The sequence below is a fragment of the Drosophila guanche genome, unplaced genomic scaffold, assembly GCF_900245975.1.
Source record: "Drosophila guanche unplaced genomic scaffold, DGUA_6, whole genome shotgun sequence".
NCBI lineage: Eukaryota > Metazoa > Arthropoda > Insecta > Diptera > Drosophilidae > Drosophila > Drosophila guanche.
Genome location: NW_022995746.1, coordinates 3,664,645 through 3,679,460, shown reverse-complemented (window position 1 = coordinate 3,679,460; position 14,816 = coordinate 3,664,645). Strand labels below are relative to the sequence as shown.

Here is a 14,816-nt window from a genome sequence, read left to right as displayed (position 1 = left end):
GCTTCCACAGCAGCGTGAGAGACAGAGAGAGAGAGGAAGGAGGAAAAAAAACTCAGGCGGAAATAAAAGTTAAATAAAATACAATAAGTTATTACGGCCGATTGCGTTAATGATCATTTATAGCCTGGCTGAATCTGTGGGCTTATGTAAATGGCTGCCTTTCCCCTCCTCTGCATCCTGGAATGCCCATTCATGTGAGTTCCTGTTGGGGAGTCATCCGAGTCAGAGATTTATGCTTAAGTGATGTAAATGCTTTGCCATTTGACAGTTTATTGACTTTTATGAGTTAGTTTATTATGCTGCTCTGCCGGCTGTTTTTTTTTTTTTTTTTTTTTTGTTACTGTCGAAAAGGGGGTAAGCCCAAGGGGAGAGGGACTTCCAGGAACTTCCGTGTAATTGGGTGCTTGCCTCGCATAAGCAATGAGCCTGCTATAATGTTCAAGGTTTGTACGGGATGGTGGGACTTTTCCTTAATGTTTATGGCCTGAAAATGCTACGAGATTTTCACTAATGAATATGATAAACATTTTGATGGCAAATGTCTGTCAAAGCAGGGGGACACTAGATAATCATCTGAGGACACCTTGGGGAAAAGTGAAATTTATAGAATGCGGGGAAAGTTTGGTTCCCTTCAAGGAATACTTATTGGCACAAGTTTTGGTAAACATAAAAAATCATAGAAGATAATACAATATTTTCGTGGAAATATTTTTGATTAAGATTGAAGTTCCTTAGATACTTCAACACACATTGCCATCTTATTTTGTCATGTTGCCCAAAATGTCTTACCAATCATTGAACTTTAATGCTACCCGAAGACACCCATCAAAGTCATTTTCATACACATTCAGTTGAATTTATTCTCATATTACTCAGACGCACAGCTTAACAGCTAAACATTTCATTTTGGGATTCTTTTCTTCGTCATTTTTCGCAACTCTTTCTAGTTTTTTTTTCCATCTCAATTAAGCTAATTTGAATCCATTTTCTTGTATTGATTTGCTTTGGTTTTTTATGTTCTTTGTTTTTTTGTATCAATAATTTGGACATTCATTCTTTTGGTTGGTTTTTGTAAAATTCATCAAAGTTGTAGTTTTGTTTTTTGTTTCGGTTTACATAGTTTTATCGGTTTAGTTTTAGCTTGAACAACATTTATGTAGAGTTGGGCATTTTCATATTTAACTATAAGGTAGAGTGACAATGCATATGTATTGTATGTATCGTAAGGATTCGCCTCTCCATAAACATCGCTTTCTGCCTCCCTCTTTCTATCGTTAATATAATCGGTTTGTGTTTGTTTAAAAAACGTACAAAAAATGTGTTTGATGAATGGAAAGTTGGCAGCAAAAATTGGCAATAGGCGTAACATATTCTCTATATTTTTGTTATATAGCACAAAAAGCATTTCTTTAATAATTCTTCGTACTTCTCTCGATTTTTGGGGTTTTTAGGTTTAGGTTTAAGTGAATTGCACACACAAAGTTCTATCACAGAAGATACAAAAATAATAGAGAACTCAGCAGCAACGATAACAAGATTGGGGGTGGGATTTGGAAATGGGGACAGGGTACAGGGTACAGGGTGCAGGGGACTGGTACAAGCTCTATGCATAAATCAAAGCAAGGATGAGTGCGTAGACCGGATACAGAGACGGATACCAGCTGCGACCGCCGGCAGTGGCAAAGATCTTCACGCCACTCCAGTCACTGAGTCCGGCCAGATTTCGGGAGGCAGCGCGCATCAGATACGTTGTGTTCCCCTCCAGATGCGATATAATGAAACGCTGGCCTGCAAAAGGGGATTGAATTTAAAGAGAAGATACGTTACTGAATGCTCAAAGTGGGTTTCGTTTATATTTTGTTCTTTCCATTTTAAGGGTACCCCATTCAAGGAATTTCCCTGCGCTCCTTCTCTGGACTCACCTCGATGGAAGGAGAAATCCCGCTGTTTGGCATGGCTCCAATTTCCAGCGCTGAACTTGAACTCGTTCTCGCTCATGTACGCCACCCGGTAGCCAAAGATCTGCATCTCATCGGAGACATTGGTCATGCGGGGCGTGCGCAGGTCAAGCTCGAAGGCATCCGCATAGAGGCGTTTCAGCTGGAAGCGTGTGGGACCCATGGGCTTGGCTCCCGGCCTCAGCTTGATCACACGCTCCAGGCTGCCCAGCGGATTGGCCACCTTGCATTTATAGTCCCCAAATTGACTGTCATTCCGGACGTTCAGCTGCAACGTGGCCCCATAGTCGGCGACGAAAATGCGATGATTGAAGCCCAGAATGCCTTTGCCGTTGTGCAGCCAGGTGAATGATGGCGGCGGCTCGCCCATGGCGTCGCAGCTGAGATTGACAGCGCCGCCCACATACGCGTACTGCATGGGCAGCGTCTCGTTATAGAACCAGTGGGGCTTATCTGTAAAGATGCAAAGAGAGATGAGTCACAGCTGCTGTAAGTCCTAAGCTTCGCTGATGGAGTGGGAGGGGTGCTACGGCCTGGTTTCGTTTGCACATTGCTGCACACACACACAGAAATGGAGGGCGAAGCGGAATAGATAGGGAGTAGGTGCAGAGCTGGTGCACTTTGTCGTTGTCTCTGCTTAAATCCCCCAATGAGACCTCACTGACACCGCACATGGCACATCAGTTACAGTGCTTTTTTTTTGCTTTTATTTTATTTGTGCTCTGCATCTAGTTAACCGTTAACCCATAAAGTACAGTGGAGTAGGAGTTGTTGAAAAATGTGTAGTTTATACTTATTATATTCATTTAAATTATTTAAATTTCCAATAGTAATCCGACGCTTTTTGTCTCCTAAAACAATCAAAATAATATAACCAAGCTCTACTTAAACAAGGTAAGTCATTTTCTTCGAGCGCTCTCACGATATTAGCAAATTTGGTGTCAGTCGCGTATTGTCTGTGTGCGGCCAAAGAGAGCGTGAAAAGAATATCCAAACAGTTCTCCACTCTCTTATATTGCACCTTGCATAATTACATTGAAGTAGCATTAACACGGCTTCTCTCGTTTTCTTTTTACACTGCTGCTGAAAACAAGAACAAACAAGCGACGACATTCTCGACCTTGAGCCAGAGCGAGAGCAAGAATGAAAGCAGCAGAGCTAACAGCATCAAGAATCGATGCAAAGCAGCAGAGCAGCACTTGCATCTTTCTCTCTCTCGGTTCCCACGCTCTCTCTCTCTCTCTCTCTCTCAACTTCCACTCTCACGCTTTCTTTCCTACTCCTACTGTTGTAGTTTCTTGGCAGTCGGCTTTGCTGGCATTCTTTGGCATTGCATTCGTAAACGTCCGGCTGGCAGTGGCCGGCGTGACACTTTGCAGATAAGGGATAAGCGGTACTTTGTAAATGGCAATTGAAGACAAGACAGTGGTGGTCAAGAAATTAGGATAGCTTTTGAATGTTTCTTTAGTGGAGCATTCTATGTAGTTTTAAAGTGCATGAACATGTTTCAGTGGACAAACATAATACCAGTGCATACTCAAAGCTAATAAGACCCCCTGTGCATTGACATACCCATACATTTATTGAGCTCCCTCTCAATATTTACACCACTGTACGTACATATTGCGATACCCTGGAAACCTCTGGGGACACCTCCACCCTAAGCCCGCTGCTCCATTGAAGCGTAAACTAATAGCACATTTTAGCATTTCGTCGTCGTCCTTTTCGTCCTTGTCGTTGCCGTCGTCGCCACTGCGGCTCATTGAAGTTTATTGCTGAGGAAATGCAAACCTATATATTGCAGCATTTCATCTGTAACTTTTCCTGTTCCTTCTCCATCTCCTCCACTGCACCCACCGCTACTTCGGTTTGGGGCTCCTACTCTGCCCTGCCGCCTCCTTCGCCACCTCTCTCCATACATTCCTGTAGCTAGTGGGCTGCAAATTAGTTTCGGTTTCCGTTCCTTTGGTGTTTACTTTTCAGTGCCAGCTGGCCACACTGCACCGATTCGTGGGAGCTGCTGCCAACTGAGGACCGTGCTGGCCCACTTTTTCCCTATTTGGATGGTTGTGTTGGTGCTGCTGCTGTTGGCTTGTGCAAACCTTCGTTTTGCAGTCATTAGTAAAATTGTGACGGCAACTCAATTGGAGAGGGAATTTTTGGGCAGAATCCGGGGTATGGGCATGTGTATTGGGGCACTGGGGAGTGTTAACTCAAGTCCACCCGGATGGAGTAGAGTGGAGTGGAGTAGGGAGTTGACCGAGCTTCTATTTGGCTTGCCTTAGTGTTGGTTTGTTTATGAAGTCATACATATGTTTCGGTATCGATGGGGGTACATTGGATTGGGCTACTGCTGCTGCTCCTGCTCCCTGGCTGTGTCAGCAATATTAATGAGTCTCGGGAGAGTGTTCTTTTTGTAAGAATTTATTGGGTACGAATGCACAAACTATGTTTTCCCATGTTTGAGTAATCGCTGTACCCCTTTTGATTTGCTTTATTTTCACTTGATTAATGCGAAAATGTTCAACAAGGCATAAAGAACGATAGCTTGGGATTTACTTTTCCTGTTTACACTCTCATTCTCCCTCTCTACATGCAATCCATTCCTTTAATTACCTCTTTCCCTGCGTTATATAATCTCAATTTCACACACTTCACTGTGTAGCTGAAAAGTCATTCCCTACAAAGCCAATTATGGACAGCATCCAAGTAATATGTTCATTAGAAAATTTGCATCAATAATTTGCACTTTCCTGCTACTGGCTGCCACTTGACCCTGGCAAGCGGAAGTTGCTGCCTGTACTTGCTACTCTCTCCCTGTATCTATCTCTAAGAAGTGAGGGTCTCAGCAGCAGCAGCAGCAGCAGCTTGAAATCTCATTATGGCCAACGAAGCATGGTCCACTCCCCAGAGGCAAAGAAAAGGGATTCAGGATGCCACGGGGGGGAACTGCAGCTTAAATAACTTTAAGCTGCTATCAGCAAAAGATTTTGTTGCAAAGTCTAAGCTCAATTTTCAGCTTTCAAAGGGAAGACCCAGAAAAAGAGAGAGTGAGTCCACGCAGTGGGAGGGGATGTTGGATGGGAAATGCAATTGCCAACAAGTGGGGGGTACAAAATAGATTCTAGATTAAATATTATCAAGTGTGGCACGTAGCAAAAATGCTGCGTGGCATGCTACCAGCAACAGGAGATGCAACTGTGTGTGTGTGCTGCAATCTGAGCTTACCAAAAAATAATAACAGGACGAGAAACAGGGACATGGGTGGCGTATCCCCCGCGTTTTCTCATTGTACTTACGCTGTATCCTTAGCAATATCGTTATTTGATCGGAATCCGAAAAAGTTGGTGTTATACGCATGGCACGACACGTATACTCCCCGGCATCCGCCTGGCTGACATTCCTGATGTACAGACCGTTCGACAGGCGATTGTGCTTCGACGAGTTTACAGCTGCTATGAACAACAACAACAACAAAATATACAAAAAAGATAGAGAAATAGTTGCATAGTTAACAAGTTTGGCATGCCACGTGACGGTGGGGGGGGGGGGGGGGAGGGGGGGGGTACTAACTGTTTATGTATTCGCCATTGTAGAGCCAAGAGACTTCCGGTGCTGGCATGCCCTCCACAAAGCAATTGACCATCNCATCGCGTCCTTCCCGCACTGACTGCACTTGTTCCGTTTTGCCAAATGAGATTTTCTCTAGGGAGAAGAAGGAAATACATCATCGGTCACATTACGGAGTAAATATTGTACAACGGTCATCATGATCCTGCTCTAAAGTATCCTTTACATATGGACACACATTCATGTGTGGGGGGATACTTTGGTTTCTTTGCTGTTTACATGGTTTCTTTTTTGATTGGCAAAGTTTACAGAAACTTTCACGGGTTCAATCAGTTGGGAAGAGATTTCAAATGGAGATCGAACGGGGTGCACTGCTTTCTATATTGAGTTTATTATCAGAAGATGTTTTTCCAGTCTAAATATTGTAACTATTGTATAACTGCCTCTAAAGAAACATTCACGAGTTAAGTCAGTCTGGTTTTAGCCATGCTAGAGGCTATGGGACTTGACTGCCACAGAGATGTGTTTTATCTGTTTTTCGGAACTTGCATTTCATTTTTATTTGTTTGTTCAAAAATTCAACTCAAAGACTTTCCATGTAAACTGGTCCTGCAGCAGTTTTTATGGCACACAAATCTGAAGCCAACTTACGATTAACGAGAAGTTCAAAGGAGGAAAAGAACTCTCGCTCGGTATTCACATTCCGATTCTGGTTGCCAGTCACCTCGCAGGTCCAGTTGCCCCTGTCGTCCAGCGAGATGTGCTCAAAGACCAAAGCCAGAAGACCTACAGAAAGATGGAAGTGGAATGCATAGTCCAGACATTATGAACCACACCGACAACCAGTGGATACAGTGTCCACTGAGTGGTTGGTGGTGGGGGTGAGTCCGTCCCGACTTACCCGTTTTCTTTTCGATGTGCACTCGGCCCTTGGTGTTCTCACGGGTCTGGCCGCGTGGATCACGCCACTTGGTGTCGATATCCTTTTGTACTGTCTGGCAGAAGATGATGAAGGAGTCATTTACAAAATGCGTTATTGATGGCGTCGATGGCTGCAGTCTCAACGGTGGCGAGGACGAGGCGGGAGAGGTGTTGCCTTCCCGCTGTCCAAGGATTGCAGCTGCAGTTGCAGTAAAGGGGAAAAAAGCGAACATTTTTGCATTCAATTTATCACTTTCTGCAGAGCTAAAAGTTTGGATGGCTTGGCCAAGGGGGAGAGTCTGTCAGGCAGGGTCAAAGAAATGGTTCCCTAACTCCAACGCCTGCTCATAAAAAATAATCATAATTTATATGGACAGGCAGTGTTTTTTTTTATTTCATTTCTCACAGTTCTTTATTGCTTTTTCTTTTATTTTACTGAATTTAATTAGCTTTTGCATTCGCCTCCGCAATTGAGTGCATAGAGATCCACGAGTATATTCCTTGTGCAGTATTCTTGGCATCTGATTAACCCCTCACTCAACCCCACTCTCAGCAGCGCTCAACTTTGTGTTGAATTTTTAATATAAATTTCTTTGCTGCAGTTTTCATTTCTTGTTCTTTTCAGTTGATTTCCAGATTTTGTTCTAAATTAAAAAGTGAATTAGCAAAATAAAGAAAAAACTATCAAAGAACGTTTGAATTGATGGTGTATCAAGAATAGGATACTGTGCAGCCAGTCATGGAGCGAATTACACAAAAATTAATTCAATTTAATTGGATGGAATTTCGCAAATTGTATGAATGGAAGGGAAAGGAAAAAGTGCTTGCAATAGAAACGAAAATGTGCACCAAAAAATGGTTTTAAGTTGTGTTCCATTTGCATTGATTAAATGTTGTTTATTGCCTATTTGCATGTCAAATACACTGGGAAAGTATGCTGCGACAATGAACAGATTCTGGCAACGCAAAGAAAGACAAATTTGCCATCATAAAAACTAAACTTAATTTTCCGCCAAAGCTGATTTTATTTTTAATTCAATTATCTATTCACATCGCCAGTGAAATAAAAAATAGAAAATATTCATCCATTTTCCGAGTAATTTTTAGGAGCAGCGCAATAAATTAGCTACACATTTCTAGGTAATACTTTTCAGTAGACTATTTCATCATTTTTCTTTTATTTTGTTAGCCCCAAAGGGACGCATTCCTGAATTTCGCAACACGCGAGTTTTGTTCCTATTTTGTATGGCCATCCTCCTCATTCCCCGCCTCTTTGGCGGTGCTGGCACTGACTAACATTTCCAACAAACAATTTCAGCGGTCTTTCGGTGCAGACAAAATTCAAAATAAATATCCAAAACTATTTGCAAAAATGAAAAGGAAAAGTTATTCCTTTGTTTGCTTTCATTTTATTTATGTTTTATTTAGCATATTTGTTTGTTGCTGAGTGTTTCTGATAGCTGACTAAAATAATTATTGGTAATCGAATACAATGGCAGCAGAGGGGAGACGAGCACACATTTTAGTTGTTATTCAATCTGCAGGTTGGTTTAGTCCATGATTTATTCAAGCCAAAAGTTTTCCATGAAATTCTGGTTGAATTTTGCATAACATAAAGTTGGTATGGCAAAAACAGTTAGATATTTTAATAATTAAGATATGCCCATTTGATTATTGAAAAATATGCACACAGAAGTTTTATGATTTTATAGGAATTTTGTTTAAGGCAATACGCACACACACACATAGTTTCCAAACGAAATACAATTAAATTTGAAAAATATTTAAACGATGCTCCATCAGAAACTTTAGCCAATTGCTTTTGAACATTTTATCTAATATTATTTTGCGCTTTTGTCAGTTGAATCGATAAGCCTCATCCAATCGCCGCCCATCCCAGACCCGACTCAAAGAACAGGAGAGTGGGAGCAGAGCAGCAAATCCATCAAATTGAATTTAATAATATTTTATGTGAGTGGCACAGTACTACGCTACGTACGTAGGTGGGTGGAAAATGTTCAACTAAATCCAATAAAAATTCAAATTTGCCGTTTTCAAATTTGGTAAGCAATACGCACACGAAACATCAAAAATATACGTATATACAATTGGATATTTATGTGTATATCCGCACATGCACATGCGGAGGTACAATTTCTGCAATTCGATTGTTAAGGCTGGGGCGCCTGTGTGTGCTGCATATCAATCAACCTGTAAGTAGCTGAGAGCTGAAGGGCGCAGGGAGAGCTTGAGCTGCAGGAGGAGTTGCTTACTGAGCGGTAATGTCCTTACAATGGCAACTCAATTTGTTCTGCGTCAGCATATTTTTTATGCGATTTAATATTGAATCCAATATTGTAGCATTTTGCTGTAAATGTAAGTGAAATGCAGCAGCAATTCGCTACTGCTTGGTAGTTTTATTTTACCTCTCCATAAAATGGTCTTTAAAATTGCATTTAAATCAGCATTCAGGAAAACTTGCTTCCATTTCTGCTGGAATCAAATGGATGGCAACTGTCGTGCCTCTGACTGGGATTCTATCTAGATTGGAGTCCTACCCTGTCTTATCTAACATTTCTATCCAATTTCTATAAATATTCGTGTCCCACATACAACGTCTTTACTTTGAGTCACACTTGTTCTCTTTTCTTGGTTGCCAACATTTCAAAGCTTGTCAAGTGACTTGAGATGGGTACTCACAGCTCCAACATCTACTTACCCACACTTGACCCGATCTGCTGGCGCCTACCCTTTCCTCTTTCTTTCTTTTATATTTGCCCATCCCCGCATTTGGCTGTGTTCCCTTTGGCCTAATGAATTCCCACATCTTGGCCATCTTTTGGCATCTTTTTGCGTTTCATCTTCAAGGGGGCCTTATGGCCATGGGCTAATTTGGGTTAAGGTTGCCCCAACACGCACCATCTTGCCGCACACATGGGTTGCTTAGTATCACTCACGTCTAAAATGTTACTTGCCATACTTTTAGGCGATGCACGGAGCGTATGTGTAATATCTTGCTGCCACATTTGCGTTAGTCCGCAAACAACAAACAAAATATTCCTTTTTGGCAGCGACAACACAAGTTTGCCACAGCAAAAAGCCCATAAAGAAGGAAAGGTTTCTCTCCGAGTGCTTAATTCCACTAGATTTGAACACGAGCAGAGAGATTTGAAAGTGCGACAGGGAGACGCAAGGGAAGCAAACATTTCTCTTAGTTGGCTGAACATTTCACACTAAAAAGTATACAACGCAAAATGAAGGAAAAATATCAACAAATCAGTGAAATAAAAAATCAAATGTGAGTTTATTTGTAGCTATTTTGTTACATTTATTTGTAGTACTCTTTATGATCACCTTTGTGGCCTACTTTTCATCGCCATTGCTGGCATCGTAAACTCTTATCCGATATCATTAAAGCCTCATCAAAGGAAACCGCCCCGCAAGGCCACCCACAAGCAGCAGCCAAAAGTAGGGCCAAAATTAACATGGCCAAAAGCAAAAGTTATGAGCTCATTTGGCATTCATTTCATTTATGAAAACAAACTAACAAAGAGCGAAAAAAATATTCTTTTGTGCAAAGAGAAACTTTCAGGCACAGAAGCAAGAGTTACGAGTACTTTTGTGACTTGGCTAAGCCACAGTGTAGAAGCCTTTTCTTTCAAGGATGTAGCATGTAACAGGGAGTGGGGGCAGCTGAAGATGATCTGAGATTATCCTACCATTCTGTGAGAGGAGCAGCAGCAGCAGCAGCGAGCAGACGGCGAACAAAGTATCCATAGTTCCAAGTGGTTCTCTGCCAGCAGTGGGTTATCCTTTACTTCGTTATAATCCTTAATCCTTAATGGTTAATGGTTAATGGTAAATGGCTAATTTCACTGAAATCGTTTTTTACTCTAGATTCCTAGAAGTTTACTTCACTTGGATTTTCGTGGCGATTTTATCCTTCGTTTGGGAAACCTTGGCAGTTAATTATGAGGCTGTTCACTTGCGGGATAATGGCACATGACTGGCTGGCACGACTCTCATGTGTCATGTGTCGTGGCCGGATAAGCGGCAACAGCAGCAACAACAACACTTTCACTTTGGCCAGGACAATGGCCAAGGCAATGGCATGACATCATCTGCCTCATGGACATGGGCATGGCCAATGGCCAACATCAACCTTCGCTTTACAATTGTTGCTGCTTTTTTTGTTGTTTTGCGGTTCTTTTTTTTTGCTTCCGTTTATATATCTTTTTCTTAGGCACTGACACTTGAGGAAACACTTGGATTCAGAGAGCTGGGCAGAGCACGCGGTGAGGAGCCGGTGGTTAACATTTCCGCCAACATATCCTGCGACTTTGCCACGCTCAAATTCTCGCGCTCTACTTGGCTAACGGTTGTCGTGCAAGGCTGTGGCCTTGTCGCTGGGCATTCAGGCGATCCATTGCAGGCGAGCGACGGTAATCGACTGAAACTGCATTCGCATGGAGGATTCTGCCCGACAGGATGGCACAGGACTCGGGATCTCAACGAAGTTGACGCGAGCGGGTGACGTGACTCCTTTTGTGGCCTCTCAATTTCCTCTATTTCAGCCGCGTTCACGTTCGAATCGTTGCGAAATCAGAAAATACACTGAAGTCATCGTGTCTCCTGTCGGGCATCCTTTTGGCGTAACGCCAGGATGTCGGCCGAAAAGGGAAAACTTCTTCCAGCACGCAACTTCGTGGCAATCGCAATGTTGTTTCGTCCTCGAGGTGCTAAACATTGTTGCAGGAGTGCAGGATGTTTAGACACATAATGTAGTTCGAAATGTTGCCAGAGGCTAATGCAGGGGTAAAATTATTTGTGGGGTGGAAAGTCTCCTGTTCAGTAAGGGGTCGAAGCTCATTGATTTACTATACAGGATAGAGGAGAGCTTTGGTATGAAAACTTTTCAAATTATTGTTCTACTTTGGTGAAACAGACCCAAGTTGAGCTGTAGAACAGTTCTGTTTTATGGCTCCCTTTTCTATGGTCGATTTTAAAGGAATGCTTCATGTAAATTATAACAAAAACCAAGTTTGGGCAGCCATAAAGTAGAAAAGAAAAAGCATATAACTTCGAACAGAAACTCTACATCAAAGACCGAAAGTTAACTTAAGTTTCAGCTTTGCTTTCGAACAAAATTGATTCCTTCAGCAATAACTCGTTGTAACTTCTCGCATTTTCCTGCATCGTTTTTGGATTATCTTCCCAGGCAAAGGTGCCTTAGCACAACTCTTGTAAATTCTGTTGCAAAAGCTTTTTATTCATTAAATCGGGAATCGTTGACATCAACCATAGTAGACATAGGGCGAGGCATAGCCCACAGCGGGATAGCCAGAGGAGTAGACAAACTGGGGCACTGGTGCCGGATTGGGGCCCGGAGCTGGGGCAGGCACAGCCAGGACAACAGCCAGCAGAGCGGCGAGCAACAGGAATACCTGAGGAATATAAGGGAAACACTCAGGCATTAAAGGGGCAGGGATAGATGCCTTCCTGTGGCAAGCACTCACCAGCTTCAGCATGATGAAAAGAGTTAATGCTACGACTTGACAAACAGAATCGAACTGCACTCGATGTTTGCTCGATTGCAGCCTTTTATATTCGAATAACAAACATTTCTGAAAGATAGGGGTACGAGGGGAGGCAGTCTAAGCAGCTTTATTGTATTGGGCTGCTGTCATCAGTGCTGACTGCAACGGGAGACTCGTTCGCTCCCTCATTTTGATATTCCATTTGCATTCGTTGGCCAAGTTGATGGCTCATTATCGAGTTTAACGCGTTCGGGCTTCCTAATGCCTGCCAAATGCGAACACAAAGAACATTATTGTTTCTTAATCTGTTTGCCCACTACTACTCTACTGACGACATCGTCACCATCATCATCATCATCATCAGCAGCAGCAGCAACAGCAGCAGTAGCTGACATCCTACTCCACTCAATTCCTCTCCACTTCCAACCGCCGTGCTCCAAAGTTTGTCGCTCTTTTTTTCGCAAATTCACTCTCTGTTTTTGAAACTTTTTTTGAATTTTTTGTTTTTGCTTATTGCCTGGGGCAAACATTTGGCTTTGTTTTGGTTGCTTTCGTTCCATTTGGGAGTAGAAAAACACATGATGTGACAGTTTTCATGGATACACTTTGGGCGCTTGCTGGCGGATGACATAAGAGGATTTGTTTTGGCATCACAAACAGAACGTAACATGATGCAAATACATAAGAGCCAAAAAGCTAATACCCCTAATTACAAAAACGTACCTAAAAAAACAAATTTTAACACAATCAAAGAAACTTAAAAATCTTAGAAAAATGCATTCAAATTTGTTTTGATTTATCTTCAGACAGAAAGTGCACAGCGACCTAAACTAGAGATCTACTCAATATATTATTCGATTATATTCCAAGTAAAAGTCCACCGTAGCCCAGAGCTATACATGCCACTATCTGACAAACTTTATGGAAGAGTAAAAATTATGATAGCTGAAATCTCTTTAAATATAATTCCATTCTTTGTCAATAAATATTTTGTTGATTTCTAATTTCACCTGCAATATTTCTGCGCAATTGATCTAAGTAATTGAATTTCAGTGCCCAAATACACGACAATGTCTACAGATCATTAATCACTTGAGTGGAAGGCAAAAGTGGGGACAAGAAATCCCCAATTAAAATGCACTGAGCGTAGCTCGCAAAATTCTACTGTCTCACTGGGCTGAAATGCGCGTCACCTTGAAGGCCGGGCCAGTTCTATAACCGAGAGTGATTCCATCAGCGCAGATTGGCAAAGAATAAGAAGTCATTAGAATGCGAAGGGAAATTTTTGTACTCGCCTGTCAAACACTATCAAAATAGATCCAAAATACAAATAAAGAACGTTAACGAAAACGAAAACTATTGCGGAATGATGTGAGCAAAACAGAAATGGCCATAAATCCCAAAGAGTGCCTCCAGAAGTGCGACATCATAAATAAGTCATGAGTGTGACAAATTTGGACTGGAAGAGAACTACGAGTATATAAGACCCCGGCGTGGGCGTCAACAGCATCAAATCACAAAGTGCAATCGCTTCAGTAGCATCAGAAACCAGACAAAAAATCAATTCAAGCAAAATGTTCAAGCTGGTGAGTTATAGAACGGATGAGGACCCATCCTCAGGAAAGGACTTCAGAACTAAAGACTGAAGCTAACTCGAACCTTCTCCTTAAATTCAGTGAATCACTCTTCAAAGTTCAAACTCCTTTTCACACATAAACTCTGACTGATTCATAATTCATGAATCCTAATTCTCATCTATTTATAATCCATCCCCCACCCCAGTTGGTCGTTGTTTTCGCCGCCCTCTTTGCCGCTGCCCTGGCCGTGCCTGCTCCTGCACCACTGCCACGCGCTGCCCCAGCACCCATCCCCGTTGCCAGTCCTGAGCCCGCACCCCAGTTCTACTACGGAGCCAGTCCCTACGCCTATTCCGGCGGCTATTATGCTGCCTCTCCCTACTCGTACTATGGTTAAGTGCTGAGACTTAACCCGTGGATTGGATGGTTAACAAACACCCGCACAAATGGACGTGATAATGGACATGATAATGGACTTTGGAATTTGAGCTAATTAAGTTTTTCTCTATAGTCATAAAAGCTTCTCAAAAAAGCGCACAAAAAAATGAACAAATAAAAATGTTGCAAGAGTAATGTACAGAAATATTGATTTTTGATGACAGTTTAGTTTTGTTGGCATCGTGCTTCTTCTTTTGTCTGCGTGCAGAAGTAACAAAAAGTGAGGCCCAGTGAAAAGTCTGAATCAGTTTGGACGACAGCATCGCAAACGGTTCCATGGTGTAATGGTTAGCACTCAGGACTCTGAATCCTGCGATCCGAGTTCAAATCTCGGTGGAACCTTGGATGCTTTTTTTGATTTGATTTATTATTGATTTGATTATTTTGTGACTTTCGTCTTTATTTAACAAATCATTCTTGTTTATTTCTATTTGTTTTCGTTTCTTACTGGCTAACCAATTCATTTTATTCCAATGAATTCACTTCCAATTCACATTCACAAATGTAACATTTGTCGTTTTAACGATGTGTATTTTTAATCACTTTTGTTTAATTTCTCTATTTAATGAAAAACACAAAAATCAATGTCGTAAATTACAAACTCAGCATTATATATGTGCTCTATGATGTACGTTTATTAGTTCTGTCCACCGGCTGTCAAGCGGTTCCATGGTGTAATGGTTAGCACTCAGGACTCTGAATCCTGCGATCCGAGTTCAAATCTCGGTGGAACCTGAGTTTCAACAATTTTTATTTTAATTTTTTCTTAACTTAATTTTGATTTTTTTTCTGCAGTATAATTACAGTCTTACGTA

The 14,816-nt window shown here is 41.9% G+C and overlaps 3 protein-coding genes and 2 non-coding genes across 6 annotated transcripts in view; 3 read left to right on the top strand and 2 right to left on the bottom strand.

The window, feature by feature from the left end:
* Nucleotides 1-1,092: 1,092 nt before the first annotated feature.
* LOC117581743 (neural cell adhesion molecule 2) overlaps nt 1,093-14,816 on the bottom strand; it is a 28,090-nt gene continuing 14,366 nt past the window's right edge. Inside the window, exons 2-8 of one of the 2 annotated variants that reach the window (XM_034269140.1) lie at nt 10,169-10,948; nt 6,430-6,648; nt 6,180-6,314; nt 5,532-5,663; nt 5,258-5,413; nt 1,923-2,411; nt 1,093-1,788 (exon numbers count right to left, since the gene is read on the bottom strand). In XM_034269140.1, the coding sequence (XP_034125031.1) occupies nt 1,604-1,788; nt 1,923-2,411; nt 5,258-5,413; nt 5,532-5,663; nt 6,180-6,314; nt 6,430-6,648; nt 10,169-10,226 (1,374 nt within the window). In that variant the 5' untranslated portion in view covers nt 10,227-10,948 and the 3' untranslated portion in view covers nt 1,093-1,603. Of the gene's footprint in view, nt 1,789-1,922; nt 2,412-5,257; nt 5,414-5,531; nt 5,664-6,179; nt 6,315-6,429; nt 6,649-10,168; nt 11,072-14,816 lie in introns of those variants that run through there. The other variant, XM_034269141.1, reaches the window with a different exon arrangement.
* Nucleotides 11,698-12,056, bottom strand: LOC117581746 (neuropeptide-like 4). Its single transcript, XM_034269143.1, has 2 exons — nt 11,966-12,056; nt 11,698-11,893 (listed from the first exon to the last, which is right to left on the bottom strand). Exons 1-2 carry the CDS (start codon nt 11,975-11,977, stop codon nt 11,744-11,746), a joined length of 162 nt encoding a protein of 53 aa, XP_034125034.1. The 5' UTR covers nt 11,978-12,056; the 3' UTR covers nt 11,698-11,743.
* LOC117581745 (neuropeptide-like 4) lies at nt 13,463-14,136 on the top strand. The gene is made up of 2 exons (XM_034269142.1): nt 13,463-13,572; nt 13,769-14,136. The coding sequence occupies exons 1-2, from the start codon at nt 13,561-13,563 to the stop codon at nt 13,958-13,960; spliced, it is 204 nt and encodes a 67-aa protein (XP_034125033.1). The 5' UTR covers nt 13,463-13,560; the 3' UTR covers nt 13,961-14,136.
* On the top strand, nt 14,272-14,343 carry Trnaq-cug. Its single transcript has one exon. It is a non-coding gene; the product is annotated as a tRNA-Gln (tRNA).
* Nucleotides 14,665-14,736, top strand: Trnaq-cug. The gene has a single exon. It is a non-coding gene; the product is annotated as a tRNA-Gln (tRNA).